This window comes from Panthera onca, chromosome A3 (assembly GCF_046562875.1).
Source record: "Panthera onca isolate mPanOnc1 chromosome A3, mPanOnc1 haplotype 2, whole genome shotgun sequence".
Classification (NCBI taxonomy): Eukaryota; Metazoa; Chordata; class Mammalia; order Carnivora; family Felidae; genus Panthera; species Panthera onca.
In genome coordinates this window covers 79,069,447-79,091,447 of record NC_138341.1, presented here as the reverse complement: position 1 = coordinate 79,091,447, position 22,001 = coordinate 79,069,447, and the positions used below count along the sequence as shown (strand labels likewise).

Below are 22,001 nucleotides of genomic sequence, written 5' to 3'. Positions count from 1 at the left end.
TACTACTTAGGGGACAACTTGGAAACAGTGATTGTATTCCAGAAAACTTCTCACCCATAGCTTCTCTGGTATTCATTCACTAGTTAGGATTCTGTTTTGTAAGCATAGTGAAAACATTATGTAAGGGAACAGAGGAATTTTACTCTTTGCTTTAATCTAAATAAAGTATATGATTTTGTGTATCAGTGGGCTCCATTTTCCCTTTGAGTTTAGAAGGGTGCTGCAGGTTTAATCCGTGCTTGTATGGTAGATCCTGACTGGAATACTCTAGGGACATTGAATGGTCTTGTTAATTCTACATAATTCTTAAGAGGTCCTTGGAAATAGGTGTCCACTGAATATTTTAAAATATGTCTATGCCCCAAGTATAATCTTGAGGATTATGTCCTGAACATTTTAATGCTCCCTTCTCTCCCTGGATCTCTTAACATGTAAGCCAGAGAGAGGAGAAGCAGCTAGTGCATAGTGGAGCAGAACCACACAAATGTCCAGGCTGCCTGAGTCTAGACCTACTTTGAGGACAGTATTGGCTTAATGCTGTTTAGTGGGTAGCTCAGCATCACCTTGGAGCTTGTTAGAAATTCTTCTTTTTTTATTTTTTTAATGAAAAAAAATTTTTTTTAATGTTTACTTATTTTTGAGACAGAGGGAGACAGAGCACGAGTGGGGGAGGGACAGAGAGAGAGGGAGACATAGAATCTGAAACAGGCTCCAGGCTCTGAGCTATCAGCACAGAGCCCGATGGCAGGGCTCGAACCCACGAACTGTGAGATCATGACCTGAGCCAAAGTCAGACACTTAACTGACTGAGCCACCCAGGTAACCCGGAGCTTGTTAGAAATTCTTAAGTACCATGTTAGGCCTACTGGAATCAGAATCTCTTGAGGTGGGGGTCCAGAATTGTGTTTTAACAATCTGTGTTTTAACAATCCAAGTAGTAATGTTAGAGCAGTAATGTTAGAGAATAAGATACTTAGTCTTGTTTGTAACTTTTAGCTGTCCATTCTAATTAGAATTATTCAAATTCATTTCATCCTCTGTCTTTTGGACTCCTATTCACTATGTCTTTTGGCTTTTCTAGACCAGTTCTTTTTTTTTTTTTTTTTTTTTTTAATTTTTAAAAATGTTTGTTTATTTTTCAGAGAGAAAGAAAATGCAAGCAGGGCAGGGGCAGAGAGAGAGAGGGAGACACAGAATATGAAGCCGGCTCCAGGCTCTGAGCTGTCTGCACAGAACCTAACATGGGTCTCGAGTTCATGAACTGTGAGATCATGACCCGAGCCAAAATCGTACACTTAACCTACTGAAGTCACCTAGGCTCCCCTTTTCTAGACTAGTTCTAAACCTTTCTGAATTCAGTTCTTTTATTTTTTAAGAGATTTTTAAGTAGGAAATTGCCCATAATTTCATCTGGGCCTTCTTCCTTTTAAAAAATGGTTGCATAAGAATGGTAAATGTGCAATGAAATGTTTTTCAAAGGCAATGACTTCCTGAAAAATAAAGCTTGTTAAATTGTGGAATCTATTACTAAGGGAGCTCCTCGCTCATATATGTGTATGTATGTCACACACACACACACATATATATTTTAATATTTGTGTGAAGTAGTTCATTGTAGTATTAAAGGACAGAGGGATGGACCAGATGACTTATCAACATTCTTTCCAGTGCCAGGATTTTATTGTTTAATATATATTAAAATTAAGAAATTTAAAAGTGGGTTTAATTTTTGGTAATTTTAAGTTTAACATAAGGCAGTTTTTGTTTTTATTTTTATTTTGAGAATGAGACAGAGCAAGGGAAGGGTGGAGAGAGAGGGAGAGAGAGAATGCAAAGCAGGCTCCACACTGTCAGCACAGAGCCATATACAGGGCTTGAACTCATGAACTATGAGATCATTTCTTGAGCCAAATCCAAGAGTCAGATGCTTAGCCGACTGAGCCACTCAGAAGCCAGTTTTTAATGTTGGCTTATAGAACTCAGTAGTATCCCCCACATCTTGCTAATAAAAAAGTACTATTGTTTGAAAATGAAATTTTTTGTTCTGTTTTTATATATAACATACTGGGTTTTAGTTTATAGCACCTTTTTGTTTGTGTTAATTTTTCATCTATACTGTTTATACATTTTTTTAATTGTTGAGTCCAAAGCTGTTATTTTTAAATTGTTGAATCATATAAAATTGCCATTTTTGTTAAAAATAATCAAATATCAGCGATTTTATATGGTTCAACCTAATAAGTCTTTGAAGACCTAAAGATACACTTTTACTGGAAAACTGGTTTGATTATTTGATTTGAAGGAATTAAAGTGGTTTCTCTGGAAATTTTGTATGTTTCAGAGTCTTAGGTTCACAGAACATGATTTGTACTTTCATTGTCTAATCTGGATATATAATTTTCTACAATTAAAAAGATTCGGGTCACCTGGGTGGTTCAGTCAGTTGAGTGTTTGACTATTGATTTCGGCTCAGGTCATGATCTCATGGTTTGTGAGTTCAAGCCCTGAGCTGACAGTGCAGAGCCTGCTCGGGATTCTCTCCCTCTCCCTCTCTCTCTTCCCTGCTTGTATGCTCTCTCCCTCTCTCTCTCTCTCAAATAAACTTACAAAAAAAATTTTTTTTAAGTTAGGTTCTGTCTACAATAAAACAAAACAAACAAACTAGGCATTTCCTGGTAAGATGATAATATAAGAGTTTCCCACACCGTCTTGCCATGTCCCCTCCCCCATAGAAACTGATTGAAATGATTAAAGAAAAGCAAAAAAAAAAAAAAAAAAAAAGGAATTGTGCTAGTAATGTTGAAAACAGAGAATTGTCAAACACGTAATCACAAATTTGAAGAAACTGTTTTTATGTTATGCTAAAGTGTGAACTTCTGGGATGATACACTACTCTCCTCAAGGGAGCAGTATAGTACTATGGGAAATATAGGTGGAGAAAATTCTAGAAGTCACTAGTGAGCCTGTGTTTGGGTAGATGATGGAGGATGGACTGCACAGGAGAGCTGTGTAAAGATCATATGTAACTCCTTTCTGTTTGGAGGAGCCAACAGCGTTCTGTGGTATTCCTGGCAGGACTAGCTCAAGGCTTTACACCACACATACTCTTTTTCACTGACATGGCTTTCTGGCTGGAGTATGGACTTGCTCTGATGTCATGGAGAGAACCCTTTGAATGCGGAAGGGTGGAGTTAGAAACAAAGGATGGATGTGAGAGATGGGAAATGGCCCAATTGGAACCCTTTCATAGCTGTGGGCTTTGGGCTAAGAGCAGCACTAGTATCTGGCCCTGAAAGAAGATACTTAGGACTCTATCCAGTACTTCATGGGCCCAAGGGATCTTTTCACAAGCATGGCCAGGTCATCTGAAAGCAGGACAGCACTTTGGAATTAGGGATGGGGGTATTTATCCATTGGGACTGGTTACTCTCTTTACTTGGTGAAGCTGGCCTCTGGGAAGTTGGTTTCAAAAAGTACCAAGAAAATGTAGGGACAGAGACTGCCCTCAAGTCCATATCCCATCTTCCCACTCAAGAGCTGCTAAAAGACCTAACCTGTATGTCATCCTGTCCCTCCTGCTTACTTTTTAAAAACTTACATTTTTAAGTTTATTTATTTGATTATTTTGAGAGAGGGGGAGGGGAGGGGCAGAGAGAGAGGGGTACAGAGGATCCGAAGCAGGCTCCATGCCAATAGCAGAGAGCCTGATGCGGGTCTCCAACTCATGAACTGTGAGATGATGACCTGAGCCGAAGTCAGACACTTAACCGACTTTAAGGAGCCCCTTGAAAACTTATTTTCAAAAGTTTCAACTGAAGAAGAGTTACAAGGGTAGTACAAAATGACTTTTCTATACATATCATCTGTTATGAACATAACCTTTCTATCAATTTGTTGTAGTTTCTTTTCAGAACCATTTGGGAGTAAATTACAGAAATCATGCCTTTTTACCCCTAAATAATTTAATGTTTGTTTCCTAGGAACAAGGAATTCTGTTTAAGTACTACAGTATAAGGATCATACTTAGGGAATTTAACATTGGCACAGTATCTACTGTATATTCTGTTATTTTTTCCAGTAATGTTCTTTGTTGCATTTAGTTTGTCCGGTCTAGGATTCAGTCCATGGCTGTGCTTTGCATTTTGTTGTCATGACTCCTTTAGTCTCTTAATCTGTGATAGTTCCTAGTAAGCCTTTGTCTTTGATGACCTTGACATTTTTTATAATACAAGCTTTTTGTTTTGTACATTATCTCTCAGTTTGGATGTGTGTGATGTTTCCTTGAGATTAGATTCAGATCATGCATTTTTTGGCAGGAATGCCACATAAATGAGGTGTGTCCTCTGTGTATCATATCAGAGGCACGTTGTATCTGTTTTCTGGGTGCTGACATGAACTTTGATCACATAAGTTAGATATCTGGCAGGTTTCTTCGTAGTAAAGTTAGCATATTTTTCCTTTTGTAAATTAGTAAGTACTTTGTAGGGAGATACCCTGAGGTGACATACATACCCCATTTGTTCCTCAGAAAACTTTGATCTGCTGGTTTTAGCATCCATTTTTGATTCTTGCCTGAATCAGTTATTGCTATGATAGTTGTAAAATGGTAATTTTCCAACATCCATCATTCCTTCTACATTTATTAGCTTGCATTCTACTAAAAGAAACACATCTCCCTCACCTGTTAATTTTTGTTTATTATTTTATTAATGTTTATTTTGAGCGAGAGAGCAGGGGACGGGCAAAGGGAAAGGGAGAGAGAGAACCCAAAGCAGGGTTGAGAGCTGAGAGCACAGGGCCAGACGCGGGGTTTGATCCAATAAACCATGAGATCATGACCTGAGCCTAAATCAGGAATTGGATTCTTAACTGACTGAGCCATCCAGGTGCCCCTCATTTATTATATATATGAGGTCATGGATTCTTATTTTATTCAATAGGTATAAGCTATTACTGTCAATATTTGTTTTGGTACTTAAGTTGTCTCTAATTTGGCCAATAGGGGCCCATTAAGTACCATGCTGTGCCCTTTTGACAAGTCCTGTCTTTTTGTAAATAACATTTTCTTAGTTTACACCAAATTGTTTCAGGTTCATCTTAAAGTTACTTCTCCAGAGAGTTCTAATTCTCTTTTGGGCAGATGATGTCAAGAAACCACTATCTCAGCACTGTGTAAGTGTTAAGAAGAGGATTTTAAATTGCTCACGTAAAGAGGGAAGAACTGAGAGGAAGTTTACTCATGCTAATTTTGGACACAGCCTGCTTGGTGTAATTGGCCCTTATCCACACTGTCCGGACCTGGCAGTCTACACTGTTTTAATTCCTGTAGCCTTCTAGTGTGTTCTGATCTCAGAGCATATTCCCCTTTATTATTTATTTATTTATTGTTTGTTTGTTTGTTTGTTTTGACTCTTCAGAAACACTCTCTCCTGTAGATGAATTTTAGAGTCATGTGTCAAAACTCATATACCAAAAAAGTTTCAGTGTTCTTTTGAAAGATAATGAATTGAATTTATAATTAAACTTAGGGTAGAATTTATCTTTTTTTTTTTTTTTTTTTACAAGATTGAATCTTCTCGCTTAGGATTGAAAGATGACTTCATTAACTCTTCCATTAGAGGTTTCAGTAAAGGGTTTGTAGTTTTCATCACATGAATCTTATAAAATTTTTTTAATGCTTGTTTATTTTTAAAAGACAGAGAGTGTGAGCAGGTTAGGGACAGAGAGGGAGACACAGAATCTGAAGCAGACTCCAGGCTCTGAGCTGTCAGCACAGAGCCCGATGCAGGGCTCAAACTCACGAACTGCAAGATCATGAACTGAGCTGAAGTCGGACGCTTCACCAATGGAGCCACCCAGGTGCCCCCATCATATGAATCTTGCATATCTCTTGTTACAATTCTTTTAGTTTTTGTTAGAGTATAATTGTTTATAGTTTTGTGTTTGTGAATAGTATGTTTTTAACATTTCTTTTATTATGAATATATGCGCCTAAACTATGAATGTATAGTGATGAATTTTTTTGAACCACTACCCAGAGCAGTCAATAGGACCTAGCTGGCACTCTGAAGCTCCCTATATGCCCCTCCTAATCACAGCCTTCTTTTTCCTTTCTTCCCTCCTAAAGCCAGCAAGTTAAGGAGAATATAGCTGCTTATATGGTGATTGTTCAATGTATGGAAGAATGACAATTGAGCAGGGCAGACTTTTTTTCCCTGCCACAGAATTCTGAAGAGATGTTTATTGTGTGAGCTTTTGTGTAAGGGACAAGGAACAAGATAATTGCCTGTTGTTAAGAATATCTTTATAACCATGCAGGTTTATTTTTTTTAGGTCTGTTTCTTATTGAGTCTGTCCTTGAAGAAGGCAGAGATAATAATATTAAATAAAAAGTAGTCTTTCTAAGGTGTGTTTTGTTTAGATATCAAAATAGTAGCCTTGGATTATCCAGCTTGATACAGAAGTTGAAAACCATTGTTCTGGTTTCTCTTAGTTTAATGAGGTTGTAGAAATTGCTCATACTACTCCCATATCCCTCAACTACCTTTCAGCATTGCTGATCAAAATTAATGAATGGTTTGTCTTCCACCATCTCTTAGATTTTAATGTCAGATTCTGTCCTTAGGCATCGTCTCACTGTGCACTTTGTCTCTGAGCTGTCTGATACTGTTGTTTCAATGCCTGCATTTATCCTCATGAAATACACTTTATTTCCCAAACCAGGTTTTCCTGACCTGTGATTCTCTCAAATTAAAATGGATGACTGTTAACTGGAGTCATTTTACACCTGCCTAATAAGAAGTTTTAGAAATAAGGAATTAAAAAAAATTTTTTTTTGTAATGTTTGTTTATTTTTGAGAGAGAGAGAGACAGAGCATGAGTGGGGGAGGGGCAGAGAGAAAGGGAGACACAGAATCCAAAGCAGGCACCAGGCTGTGAGCTGTCAGCACAGAGCTGAACGCAGAACTCGAACCCACTGACCAGGAGATCATGACCCGTGCCAAAGTTGGACACTTAACCGACTGAGCCACCCAGGCGCCCCTAGGAATCAGGAATTTGACCAAAGTCTGGCTTAGGGAAATCTTTGCAGAATTGGAAGTACAGAGGAAAAAGCCTATAGAAATTAATGATAATGCTATAAAAAAGGTAATATTCATTTTATTAATTATATTATCAGTTTCAATACTTTATCTTAATACAAATAAGGTCTTTATATTTGTTTGAACCTTTTGAGAAATGATGTTAGTAGTATGCCTGAAATGTTAATTCTAAAAACTTTGTCCTTTTTCTCCCTGTCTTTACATTTCTGAAAGACTAAGTAGAAAGTGTTTGCATTCTTACAGATATTAAGAGCATTAGGGTTAGTTGTAGCTTTGCTATGTATAAGGGTTGGGGCTCTTTTTTCAGTTCTGTATCAATACGTAAATGAACATCTTTCTGAAAAATGTGACTTTAAAATTTCTAATCTTACAGTTAGGTTTTATGTTTCTTCTTTTTTTAAAGAAATATATTAAAAACCTTTGGTTTTGCTTCTAGAAAAACTGATTGCTTATCAACGAGAGTTTCTTGCCTTGAAAGAACGTCTTCGTATAGCTGAACATAGAATCTCGCAGCGCTCTTCTGAATTAAATGCCATTGTACAGCAGTTCAAGCGTGTAGGAGCAGAAACAAATGGAAGTAAGGATGCATTAAATAAGTTTTCAGGTACAAATGATATTTTTAGTTTCATAAAAGTTATGTTTTCAAAGGGTTATGTGAAATAATTTATTTGAAAGTTGTATAAAGTAGCTTATCAACCAGCATATATTACTCTTTTCAGAGAGAAACATTGCACAAAACTTTGTATAATGGTAAATTATAAAACAATTTTTATTAATTGCTAAGTTTGATTTTAAGAGAGTAATAATTGATTTAGATTTCAGTTGTGTAAATTTCACCAACTAGAGCAAAAACCCAGATCTCTTCAAAAATATATTCCAAATGAAATTAAAATTTAACTTGGTGTTTTTACACACATAAATGTGTTTTTACACATAAGTCTTTCAAGATTAATATACCTTTTCATTTAGCATCATCTTTTACCATTTATTCTTCTTGTCTTTAGATTCACTACCTAACCTTATTTTAAAAAAAAAAAACTTTTTTTCATAATTATTTTTGAGAGAAAGAGAGACAGAGTGTGATCAGGGGAGGGGCAGAGAGAGAGGGAGACACAGAATCGAAAGCAGGCTCCTGGCTCTGAGCTGTCAGCACAGAGCTCACGCAGGGCTTGAACCCTTGAACCATGAGATCATGACCTGAGCCAAAGTTGGATGCTTAACCAGCCCAGGCACTCCACTACATTACCTTACTTTTGAATTTTCATGCTCTGTCTTCCCCTCCTGATTGTGAAATTTGTGTTGTGGCGCAATAACATTTAAAAGTATGGAATGGAATAGATAATAAAAAATCACCTATAAGCCTGCTGTCGAGTGATTTCTCTTAACATTTTTTCATTTCCTTCTAGTCTTTTTTCCATGCAAGTTTATCTTCAAAATTGTAATTGTTATAGCCTGATTTTTACTTTTGAAATTATGCTATTAGCATTTATTGTGTCATTTAATATTTTTCAAAAATACCGTTTTTAATGGCCTTTTGTCAGTTAACCATATACCATAATATATTAAACAATTTTACTATTAGGCAAATAAGATTTTTCTGTGTTATTTTCTCTCCCTAGTTTATAACTCTGTGATGGATGTCTTTATGTATAACTTGGTCACATTTCTGGTAGCCCTTAAGTTACTTTTATTAGATTATGACTTCCTTAAAAACAAGGATCTATGTTTTAATGTCTGTTGATTTCCAAACACATGACACAGTGGCTGGGACAAAGTAGATGATCGCTAAATATTTATTGAGAGCATGAAAGTAAAATTCCTAAAAGGGAAATGATTGAGTAATAAGACAGAAATGTTTTAGGGTTTTTGATGCTGTCTTGAATAGCTGTAACATATATCAGATTATCACCAAAATTTAATAGCATTTGATCTGCTAACTTGATAGATTGAAATTGGTGCCTTGTAATTTATAATTGTTTCTTTACTTATAAGATTAAACATTAATTTCATTAAACATATCACAGTCATTTGCAGTTTTTGGTGAATTTTTGGTTCTTATATTTTTAATGGAGTCTTCATATTGCTTCACATGAAATCTTTTTTGAAGCTTTAAGTCCTTATTGCTGACTTCCATATTTAAAATGTTAAATTACTGTTGGGATTTTAAAATGTTGCCTACCAGATCAGAGTTTTTATTTCATGTTATATTAAAAGATTCATTAATTCCTCCAAAAAAAACTGGAAAATGATTTGAAAGTTAGGATCTGTCTTAAATTGTGCTGTTTAAATTATTGTACTTGAATTTCTTTGAAAAAAATATCTTCCATTTGAAAATTTGGTAAAATAGAATAGCATAAGGAAAGAGAAAATTATGGGTGGTGAATGTGCTTACTATGTTTTCATAAACGGGTAGCATGTTTAAAAAATTTTTTTTTAATTTTTTTTTTTTTTTTTTTGAGACAGAGAAAGACAGAGCATGAGCAGGGGAGGGACAGAGAGAGGGGGAGACACAGAATCTGAAGCGGGCTCCAGGCTCTGTGCTGTCAGCACAGAGTCCGACGTTGGGCTCGAACTCACGAAGTGTGAGATCATGACCTGAGTTGAAGTTGGACGCTCAACCGACTGAGCCACCCAGGCACCCCAACGGGTAGCATGTTTATTAGTGTGTGTTCTGCAGGGCCTAAATTCTGAACCATTACAATAGCAAGTGATGAAAGCCTTCTACCTTCTCCTGGTACTTTGGCTGACCTTTTTAGCTTCCTTCAAGTGCTGTCAGCATCAGACTCCGAGACTCTGGCTGAAGTGTCTTTTTCATTTTAAAGGGAGATCTTGTTTACCAAAGTATGAAATCAAGAAAGAAAATTCTTTAGTTCTAGTTCTCATAAATTTTTACTGCTGTATTTGCGAAATCAGCAATTTCTGTAAGTAAGGTGACCCTGTGCATTAATTTTGCTTTTTTGTTTTAGATAATACCCTAAAACTATTAAAGGAGTTAACAAGCAAAAAATCTCTTCAAGTGCCAAGCATTTATTATCATTTGCCTCATTTATTGCAAAATGAAAGAAGCCTTCAGCCTGCTCTGCAGATTGGTAATGGAAGAACAGGAGGTATGTTTATTTTGTTCCTTACTGTGGTTGTACTGCTGGTTTTAATTGGATCTTGGGATATAACATTGACCATTAGAAACCTGGCAGGTCAAAAAAGAAAAATTCCTTCTCTATGCGTAGTAACTTAGGACTCTTTTACGTTGAAAGGAGTTGGACATTTTTCTCCATACATCAGACTGTAGAACTGAAAAAGCTCATGAGAAATCTGGTTTAAGCCCCATCTCCAGGCAGAAAAATGTTTAACCTTTTTAATTTTTCAGTTTTAAAAATTTTAGATGTAGAGAGATGACTTTGTTTCTTTTATCATCTTTCAACATTAATAGCTCTTCAGTCTTTTCAAGAGAGGTTTTCTTATGTTTGCCCCTGCTTTTTCTTAGCCAGAAGGCATATATAAACTTTTGTTTAACCTTTCATACAATAATAGAAATACTTTGGTTTGCCTTTTTTTTTCTTAGCCAGAAGGCATATATAAACTTTTGTTTAACCTTTCATACAATAATAGAAATACTTTGGTTTGCCTTTTTTTTTTTTTTGAGAGAGAGATTGAGGGTACCAGTGAGCGAGGGGCAGAGAGAGAGGGAGAATACCATGAGGGGCAGAAGACAGAGAGAGAGGGAGGGAGGGAGGGAGAGAGAGAGAAGCAGAGCTCACCTGAAGCAGGGCTCAAGTTTACCTGATGCAGGGCTGGAACTCACCAACCATGATGTCGTGATCTACACCAAAGTCAAATGCTTAACCAACTGAGCCACCCAGGCGCCCCTGCTTTTTTTCTAATATATGAAAAGGTAGTTACTGCATATTTTATTCCTTTTGTTAGAACCACCAGAGCTTCTTGAATTTTCCTTGTGGGCCCTCTTTACCATTTTTTATGATTTTTATTCTTTTCTTTTGATCTTGTTTATCTTTTCTCTGGAGATTTTAAAATGTAGAGACCAAAATATCATTTTGCTCCCCTAATAAGTCTTTGACAAATGACAAAACCATTACCTAATAGATACACAAAGATATCTTTGTGATAATGTTTTTGAAAAGTTGATTTAATCTGCTTTTGATTCAATAGGATTCTTAGGTATTTTACTTTTGTGTGTTGCATTTACCATATTATTAGCATAAGCTTTTATATTTGTCTTTTTTTAGTTCTGCTATCTTTCTACTTTATGAATCATTTAAAATCTTCCTAAGGAAGTGATAATTCTTAAAATATTAGGTTAAAACTAAATCATTTTTCCATTTCTTTATTGATTCACTAAATATTTATCCAGCAGGTACTGGATGTGCAAAGACTAACAAGATGTGTAGTGTACTCTAAATTATTTTCCTTAGAACATTGATCATTAATTATTTCTGAAGTTGATATTTTGTCTCTCCCTTGAACAATCACTATTTGGGTCAGATGTCTCAGCCATTCAGTACATTTGTTGGTTTAGAGGATACCTTCATTAATAAGAATATCAAATGAAAAGAAAGTGCGAGTATTTTTAAAGTTATTTAAGACTTTAGAACCTCTAATAGGTTCAAGGAGGGGCTCCTGGGTGGCTCAGTTGGTTAAACGCCTGACTTCCACTCAGGTCATGATCTTGAGACTACTCGTGAGTTCAAGCCCCTCATTGGGCTCTGTGCTGACAGCTCACAGCCTGGAGCCGGCTTCACATTCTGTGTCTCCCTCTCTCCTTGCTCCTCCCCTGCCGTCTGTCTCTCTCTCTCTCTCTCTCTCTCTCTGTCTCTCAAAAATAAATAAACAGGGTGGAGGGGCAGCCTGCCCAGCAAGGCAGAGCCCCTGAGTTTGGCTTACAAAATCGGAGGGGCCGGACTGTGTGAGTTCTGATAGCCAGCGGGACTTAACTTCTGGAATGTTAAAAGTCAGCAGCTCTGCTTGGAGAGCAGGAGGGCGGGAGGACACCGGGAGGGAGAGGTGTTGAGCCCTGGAAGACAGAGCTCAGCTCGGTGGGGAACAAAGGTGCTGGCCAGTGCCATCTCCCTCTCCCATCCCCCAGCCAAAATCCCAAAGGGAACAAGTTCCCGTCACCGAACTTGCTTGCACCGTGCAAACACCCAACGCTGTGCCTCTGTGGATCCATCCCTCCGACAGTTCTGCTTCCCTCCTGGTGCTGCAGGTCCCCTCCCACAGGGGACCACCGATGGCAAAGCGAGCTAAGCCTGCCCCTCCCACCCCTGTGCACCTGCGGATCCACCCCGGCTAATAGGCCAGATCCCATCAAAGCAGCACAACAAGCCTGGCAGTGTGCAGGTAGCCCAGACAGGGGCCACACCATATCAGAGTGAGTCCTACCCCTGGGAGAGGGGAAGATAAGGTACACACCAGTCTGACTGTGGCCCCAGTGGTGGGCTGGGGGCAGATATTAGGTCTGACTGCAGCCCTGCGCACGAACACAAGTTACTCCAGACAGCACAGGGGAAGTGTCCCGCAGTTCCGCGCCACTCCAGGGACTATCCAAAATGACGAAACAGAAGAATTCTCCTCAAAAGAAACTCCAGGAAGTAGTGACAGCTAACGAATTGATCAAAAACAATTTAAGCAATATAACAGACCATGAATTTAGAATAATAGTCATAAAATTAATCGCTAGGCTTGAAAAAAGTATAGGGGACAGCAGAGAATCTATTACTACAGAGATCAAGGGACTAAGAAACAGTCATGAGGAGGTAAAAAATGCTCTAAATGAGGTGCAAAATACAATGGAGGCAACAGCAGCTCAGATTGAAGAGGCAGAGGAGAGAATAGGTGAATTAGAAGATAAAATTATGGAAAAAGAGGAAGCTGAGAAAAAGAGAGATAAAAAATCCAGGAGTATGAGGGGAGAATTAGAGAACTAAGTGATGCAATCAAGTACAACAATATCCGTATAATAGGGATACCAGAAGAGGAAGAGAGAGAGAAAGGGGCTGAAGGTGTACTTGAACAAATCATAGTTGAGAACTTCCCTGATCTGGGGAAGGAAACAGGCATTGAAATCCAAGAGGCACAGAGAACTCCCTTCAGACGTAACTTGAATCGATCTTCTGCATGACATATCATAGTGAAACTGGCAAAATACAAGGATAAACAGAAAATTCTGAAAGCAGCTAGAGATAAACACGCTCTAACATATAAAGGGAGACTGATAAGACTAGTGACAGATCTATCTTCTGAAACTTGGCAGGCCAGAAAGGAATGGCAGGAAATCTTCAATGTGATGAACAGAAAAAAATATGCAGCCAAGAATCCTTTATCCAGCAAGTCTGTCATTCAGAATAGAAGGAGAGATGAAGGTCTTCCCAAACAAACAAAAGCTGAAGGAATTCATCACCACTAAACCAGCCCTACAAGAGATCCTAAGGGGGATTCTGTTGCAAGGACCACAAAGTACCAGAGACATCACTGCAAGCATGAAACCTACAGACATCACAATGACTCTAAACCCATATCTTTCAATAATAACACTGAATGTAAATGGACTAAATGTTTCAACCAAAAGACATAGGGTATCAGAATGGATAAAAAAACAAGACCCATCTATTTGCTGTCTACAAGAGACTCATTTTAGACCTGAGGACACCTTCAGATTGAAAGTCAGGGGAGGGAGAACTATCTATCATGCTACTGGAAGTCAAAAGAAAGCTGGAGTAGCCATACTTATATCAGACAAACTAGACTTTAAATTAAAGGCTGTAACAAGAGATGAAGAAGGGCATTATATAATAATTATAGGGTCTATCCATCAGGAAGAGCTAACAATTGTAAATGTCTATGCGCCTAATACAGGAGCCCCCAAATATATAAAACAATTAATCACAAACATAAGCAACCTTATTGATAAGAATGTGGTGATTGCAGGGGACTTTAATACTCCACTTAAACAATAGATATATCATCTAGACACAGGATCAATAAAGAAACAAGGGCCCTGAATGATACATTGGACCAGATGGACTTGACAGATATATTTAGAACTCTGCATCCCAAAGCAACAGAATATACTTTCTTCTCGAGTGCACATGGAACATTCTCCAAGATAGATCACATACTGGGTCACAAAAATAAATAAAGTTTAAAAAAAAAAGAACCTCTGATAAGTTCTCCTGCAGTAGCTCGTTGTTATTTTGTGAATATAACATTCTCTCTTATCCTTTTTGAAGATGGTTCCATCCCATTTGTTTATGACTTTATCATAACATATATAAATATAATGAAATCTTGGTCAACCAGCTCCACTAGTTAACATTCTTACTAAGCTAGCACTATTTTTGAGAGGAAGAAAACACAGAAAACTTGAAAAAAAAGAAAACCCTCAGATTTACATTAAAAATCTTCCTTCCTAAATCCTTAAGCATTGGTTCTTAACTTTTTTAGAGTCACAGAACCCTTTGGATATTGTAGGAAAGCTATAAACCTTCTACTTAGAAAAATGCACATAAGAAAAGTAATTTTGGATGTAATTTCTGGGATTTTGTAGAACTCCCAAAACTTTTTTAGGGACTTTATATTAAGAACTTCTGTTTTTTTAGATCAAAGAAAAACTGCTTCTTGCTACAAATTCTGTTCTTCAGTGGTCAGGCCGATTAATGAACAGCACTCAGACCAGCTAAGTCTTCCTAAGTGCTCCAGGGAGAAGAGTGCTCCAGGAAAGCTACTGACTGTCTAAAGAGGGGCTGGAATTCCTAGTGAAGAACAAAAAAACTGCCACCCCACCCTACCCAAACCACATCTAGATCCTCCCACAAAATTTGCAGAGGAGGCTGCAATAAGTAGATACAGTGTGTGCAGATAGGTAAAAGGGCATATTGTACAACTAGCGTTACAAAATATTTAAGGAAACCCACATCGTGAATGACTTAATACTCAAAGGAAATTGAATTTGCAGAACAAGCACAATATAATTTAGAAATTAAACATAATATATATTAGAAGGATGAGAGGCTAGTTCATAACTGACTGTTGTAAAAGGATCAATTGGAAATCTCTGTGTTCTGATTTCATTGATTATATGTAAAATTTACATATAAATGGACTGGTAAGCAGAGTAGATACAGCTGAAGATCAGATTAGCAGTCTGAAAGTTGAATAATTCTAGTTCTGGAATGCTGCATAAAGGGCACAAAGAATTGGGGTATACAAAAGTTCTAATAATCCATCTAATAGAAATTTCAGAAGTAGAGAACAAAGGGACTGAAGAGAGGAAATAAGCAAATATGTAATAGAAGAAAATTTCTTTGAGTTGAAGAAACTCCCTGCTCTTCAGATTTAGGGCCCATTTAGTGCCAAGCAAGATGGCTGAGAAAAGACCCTCCATAGGTTACCTACCAAAATGGCATTACTGATGGGTAGAGGACAGCGGGTTAAAAAATCCATGAGTACTTGCTATGTGCCAGGTACTTTGCCAGGTACTTAGGTACACAAAATTAGATGGAGTTCCTAGTGTTGTGGAGCTTCAATCTAAATAAGGGAGAATGCATGAGTCAAATAATCAATTATGTAAATAATTATACAGTTACAACTTTGGTGATTTAAAGGATACCTTGATAATGTATAAAAGGGGGATTTGCCTCAATTAAGGATTTCAGGGGAGTCTTAAAAATGCATTTGACCTGAAATCAGTGAAATATGTCATTCAGTGGTGAAGGTGGGTTTCTTAGTTGCTTAATTCTGCTGTAAAAATTTCCACAAACCCAGTGACTTAAAACAACATAAGTTTATTATCTTATAGTTTTGGTGGCCAGAAGTCCTAAAATCGGTGTGTTGACTAGGGTGTGTTCCTTCTGTTGCTTTAAGGGACAGTCCACCTCCTTTCCTTTTCCAGCTTCTAGAGGCTGACTACCTACCTTCATTAGTGCCCCTTGCTTTATCTGCAGATCTCTCTGTGACCCTGACCTTTTACTTACATTGTCACATCTCCTTCTCTCACAGACTCTCCTACCTTTCTCTCATAAGGACTCTTGTGAAGTCATTAGGTTCACCTGGGTAATCCAGGATAATCTTCCAATCTCAAAATCCTTAATCACATCCACAAAGTCCCTTTTGGCATGTTAGGTAATATATTCACAAATTCTAGGAATTAGGACATGGACATGGTGGGGGGCATTATTATGGCTGCCACATGGGAGAAAAAAGTATTCCAGAAAAGGAGAAGAGCATCACAAAAGCCCTGTGATGGAAAGGAGCATGTGTGGAATGTTCTAGAAAATGAAAGGAGGTCGCTATAAATGAAGTGTAGAGTGAGGGAGAAACATGGAATAAGATGAGACTAGAGATAAATTGGAGTCAGACAGTGCAGGAACCTGCAGACCTTTTATTGGTTTTGGACTTTTATCCTACCCAAGAGCAGAAGGAACCCCCCTGCACCTCAGTGGCTCAGTTGGTTAAGCATCCAACTCTTGATTTTGGTTCAGGTCATGATCTCACCATTAGTGAATTTGAATCCCACAGTGGGCTCTGTGCTGACAGTGTGGATGGAGCCTGCTTGGGATTCTCTTTCCTTCTTTCTCTGTTCCTTTCCTGTTTGTGTTCTCATTCTCTCTCTCAAAATAAATAAACTTAAAAAAGTTAAGAAGCCCCTGAAGGGTCTTAAGCAGGACTTACTTAGGATAACTTTATAAGATTTAAATTTTGCAGGAGCACCTAGGTGGCCAGTCATTTGAGTGTCGGTTTCTTAATTTTGGCTCAGGTCATGATCCCAGGGTCGTGGGATTGAGCCCCTTGCCAGGCTTCACACTGAGTGTGGAGCCTGCTTGGGATCTCCCTCCCCACCCCCAAACTTCTCTCTCCCTCCCCCCTCCCCCACTCACACGTATGTGTGTGTGCGCACATGTCTCTCTCAAATTAAAAAAAAAAAAGATTTAAATTTTTAAGAGACCACATTTGCTGCAGTGGGAAGAGTGACTGAATTTGTGGGAAGGAGAGTAGATTTGAAAGGCCCCAATAAGAGGCTACTGTACTGATCCCCTTGAAAAAGGATAGGCGTGGACTACATAATAGTGATAATAGTGGAGATGGAAACAAGAAGATGGATGTAGGAGTTGTTTGAAATGTATGGGGACATATAATGGGAGCACATAATGATGGACAGAGGTAAAGGATGTGGTGAAGGATGAAGTCTTAGGTTTCTAGATCATGTAACTGGGTGGATGGTGGCCACTCTTCACTGAGATAGGGGACAAAAGAAAATATTTTGCAGCATTGGTTTTTGAGATCATAACTTGAATCTGGATATGTTAAGGCAGGCGGTGATTGTGGAGGGTAGTCAGTTGGATATTTAGATCAGGGACTCAAGATCTGAGTTAGATTTAATTTTATGGCTCATCATTTGCGAATAACTGAAGATACAGGGATGGATAGGGCCTAAGCCTGAGCCTTGAAGGTTTTTCAGAGTTAATTTTCAGGAAAGAGGAAGATAAGGCCAAGGAAGATGAAGAAGGTACAACTAGGCAGTAGAGATAAAGTATATTGTCACGGAATATAGGGAAAGGAATGAGAAATAAATGACTAAAATAAAAACCTAAGGACACATGATAGGCTAAAAATACTTGACTAACAACCAATATTTTAAAAAGAGAATAATTTAGTTATAATAGAAGGTAGAGTAGTGATTGAAGATGGAGGATCCAAAATTAAGATTGTTCCTAAACTTTTCTTGATTTTAAAGATTTTTCTTAAGTGTATTTATTTATTTTGGGGGTGGGACAGGAGCAGAGAGAGAGGGTGAGAATCCCAAGCAGGCTCCACACTGTCAGTTCATAGCTCAATGTGGGGCTCTATCTCATGAACGTGAGATCATGACCCGAGCCGACATCGGATTCTTAACCAACTGAGCCACCCAGGCACCCCAGAATTTTTCTTGATTTTAAAGGAAGTACTAGAATTTGAAAACTTATCAGGAAGGTTGAAGAAAACAAAAATAACAACAGTTGATAGCTCTGTCCTATTTTACAACTGTATTTTAGATTGTCTAGTGCATAATAGATGTATCACAGATGCTGCACAATTGAATAGGAAATATTGGACAGTTAATAAGTGGAACAAAGCACTGAGTTCAACCTTTTGGCTCTATTTCTGTTGGGTTCCTTGGTCCACCTTGCTTCTCCTTTAGGGAGATATAGCCTTTAGGGAGATATCTCCTTTAGGATGATATAGCCATTTTGTTCAGATTGCTGATATATTTATTCTGAACTCTCCTGCCTTAGAATACATACATTTTCTAGATTATAAACCATAAAAGTATGTTGTGGACTAGAAGAACAAGTGGACCAGAAAGGGCAATCTTACCTTGGTCCAGAAGGCATGAAAAAAAATTTTTGTGGTAATTTTGTGAATTACCACAAACCTGAATACCTTTAATTCTGTAGGTTTAGCTGGAATTAGTATTTTAATTTTTTTTTTAACTAAAAATTTTTTAAGTTTATTTATTTTAAGAGAGAGAGGGAGAGAATCCCAAGCAGGCTCCATGCTGTCAGCATGGAGACCAATACGGGGCTCGAACTCACTAACTGTAAGATCATGACCCGACCCAAAATCAAGAGTCAGACGCTTAAGTGACTAAACCACCCAGGTGCCCCTAGTATTTTCATTTTTATTGCTTTTGGACATATTGAGTGCCTTGGTTTTAAACTAAAGAATTTACATTTCAGATCTCAGACAGTATATTTGGGGAGAAATGGTTTCTTCTCTACACATGCCTTTTAAACTTAAAACAGAAACAAAACAACTCAAGACCATGATAGGGATAGAGTTTGCATTATTATTTTATATCATTTTTGTTTGCATGCTCTGGGTCAGTATGTATTTTATTTTTCCATAAACAAAGTCTTTGAACTCTGTATCAACTAACATTTCTTTGGAATGCTTCACATGACAGTTGTTACATTTTTAGCCTGTATTCTAAACACTTAAAATATTTTTAATTTAAATTCTGAGGTAAAGTTGACCTTAGAACCATGTGAGGTTAGAGGCACTGACCACCCCCTCATACTGCACAGTCAAAAATGCATGTATAATTTTGACTCCCCCAAAACTTAACTGCTAATGGCCTGTTGACCATTAAGCATTACCAGTAACATAAACTGTTGCTTAACATTCCTATTTTTTATTATGTGTATTACATACTGTATTCTTACCATAAAGTAAGCAAGAGAAAAGAAAATGTTGTTAAGAAAATCATAAAGCAGAGAAAATACATTTATAGTGCTGGACTGTATTTATGAGAAAAGTCCACTTATAAGTGCACCTGCACAGTTCAAACCCACGTTCAAGAGTCACTGTATATGGGAATCTGCTTCCAGGGTAACTCATCCTGCCTGTAGGAATCTCAGAATAAAACAGAAATCTTGATTTAGAACACTTTTCTCCTCAGTTGTGGTGTTCTCATCCATTTAATCAGGTCACAGTTATTCCTCTTTCTTATTTTCTCTAGTCTTAAGCCCTATTGGTAACTGTCTCCAAAATATATCCCAAATTCATCCACTCATCCCCTTTTCCAGACCCTATTTCAGACCATCTAACTTCTTTTTTTAAGAAGTTTTTTGGGGGCACTTGGGTGGCTCAGTCGATAAGTGCCCGACTTTGGCTCAGGTCATGATCTCACATTTTGTGAGTTTGAGCCCCACATTGGGCTCTGTACTGATAGCTCAGAGATTGGTGCCTGCTTCAGATTCTGTTTCCCTCTCTCTCCCCTCCCCTGCTTGCACGTTCTCTCTCTCTCTCAAAAATAAACATTTTAAAAATAATAAAAATAAAATACTTAAAAGTTTTATTTATTTATTTATTTTGAGGAAGAGAGAGTGTGTATGCAGTGAGCTGGGGAGAGGCAGAGAGAGGGAGAAAGAGTATTAAGCAGGCTCTTCACTGACAGGTGCAGAGTCAGACACAGGGCTAGATCTCACGAACTGTGAGATGATGACCTGAGCCAAAATCAAGAGTTGAATGCTTAACCGACTGAGCCACCCTCGTTCCCTGCAGACCACCTAACTGCTGACTGATCTCCCCAAAATGCTTTTACTCTGAATGCTTTTGTATCTGTTTGCCACAAAATTTGGTAGTCTTTTAAAATTAAAAATTGGAAAATGTCATTCCCCTACTTACAACTTTACCATGGCTCTCTCTTATACTCAGTTAAGACTCTAACTAATTCTCTGAATCTAGGCTCATTCCGCTTTCGATACATTCTGTTCTATTTCTTCACTCTGTTAAGATCATTCTTTCTTTGATGCCTTGCTGTTTTTTCTTCTGGAGTCTTCTTCCTCTGCTCTTTCTCATCATTAGTTATCAGTTATGTTGATATAAGAGAGGCCTTCCATTACCTCACTATAGAGATACCTGTCTCTTCCCCTGTTCCCCACCCACTCTTTTTAATATTGCCATATTTTAATTTGTATGGTACATATCACCCTCTAAGATTATATTATTTATCTTTTCCCCTTTTCTAGAATGTAAATTCCCTGAGGGCAGGGACCTCGTTCACTATTATGCCTATCACCTAGAATAATGTCTTGCATTTGATAGGTGTTCAGTAAGAATGTTTGGAACAAATAGGGCAAATCTCTTTTTTAAATAGTTTTATTTTATTTAATTAATTTAATTTTAAAATTGAAGTATAAATTTCAGGTGTACAGTATAAAGACTTAATAATTCTATACATTACTCAGTACTCATCATAAGTGTACTCTTAATCCTCTTTATCTGTTTTACTCATCCCCTCACCCACCTCCTGTTTGGCAACCACCAGCTTACTCTCTGTATTGAAGAGTCCATTTTTTTGTCTTGTTTTGTTTTGTTTTGTTTTTTAAATTGCACATGTGAGTGCATATGCTATTTGTCTTTGTCTGACTTATTTCACTTACCATACTTTCTAGGTACATCCATGTAGTTGCAAATGGCAAGATCTTGTTCTTTTTTATGGCTGAGTAATATTCCATTGTATGTATATACTGCATCTTCCTTATCCATTCATTTATGGATGGAAACTTAGATTGCTTCCATATCTTGGCTATTGTAAATAATGCTGCATTAAACGTAAGAGTGCATATATATTTTTGAATTAGTGTTTTCCTTTTCTTTGGGTACCCAGTAGTGGAATTACTGGATCATATGGTAGTTCTATTATTAATTTTTTGAGGAACCTCCATCCTGTTTTCCACAGTGGCTGCACCAGCTTGCATTCCCACAAACAGTGCATGAGTGTTTGTCTTTCTGTACATCCCTGCCAACACTTGCTATTTTTTTGTCTTTTTGATTTTGGCCATTCTAGAAGTATGAGGTAATACCTCGTTGTGGTTTTGATTTGCATTTCTCTGATAATGACGTTGAACATCTTTTTATGTCTCTTGGACATGTATGTCCTCTTTGGAAAAATGTCTTCTTAGGTCCTCTGCCCACTTTTTAATTAGATTATTTGTGGGGTGTTTTGGTGTTCAGTTGTAGGAAGTTCTTTATATATTTTAGATTATGAACCACTTACTGGATATATCATTTGCAAAACTATCTTCTCCCATACACTGCATTGTCTTTTTATTTTGTTGATTGTTTCCTTTGCTGTGCAAAAGCTTTTTATTTTTTGTATAGTCTCAATAGTTTATTTTTGCCTTTGTTTCCCTTGCCTGAGGATACAGACCCATAAAAATGTTAAGACCAGTGTCCAAGAGGTTACTACTGCCTATCTTTTCTTTTAGGAGTTTTATAGTTTCATGTCTCACAGGTCTTTAATCCATTTTGAATTCATTTTTGTGTATGGTATAAGAAAGTGGTCCAGTTTCATTCTTTTGCATGTAGCTGTCCAGTTTTCCCAACACTGTTTACTGAAGAGAC

The 22,001-nt window shown here is 37.5% G+C and overlaps 1 protein-coding gene across 3 annotated transcripts in view; it reads left to right on the top strand.

The window, feature by feature from the left end:
• The window catches only part of MGAT4A (alpha-1,3-mannosyl-glycoprotein 4-beta-N-acetylglucosaminyltransferase A), a 115,689-nt gene that overhangs the window by 35,350 nt on the left and 58,338 nt on the right, over positions 1–22,001 (top strand). For 2 of the 3 annotated variants that reach the window (XM_060608212.2, XM_060608232.2), the window contains exons 3-4: positions 7,537–7,704; positions 10,067–10,207. In XM_060608212.2, the coding sequence (XP_060464195.1) occupies positions 7,537–7,704; positions 10,067–10,207 (309 nt within the window). The remainder of the gene's footprint in view (positions 1–7,536; positions 7,705–10,066; positions 10,208–22,001) is intronic. The other variant, XM_060608241.2, reaches the window with a different exon arrangement.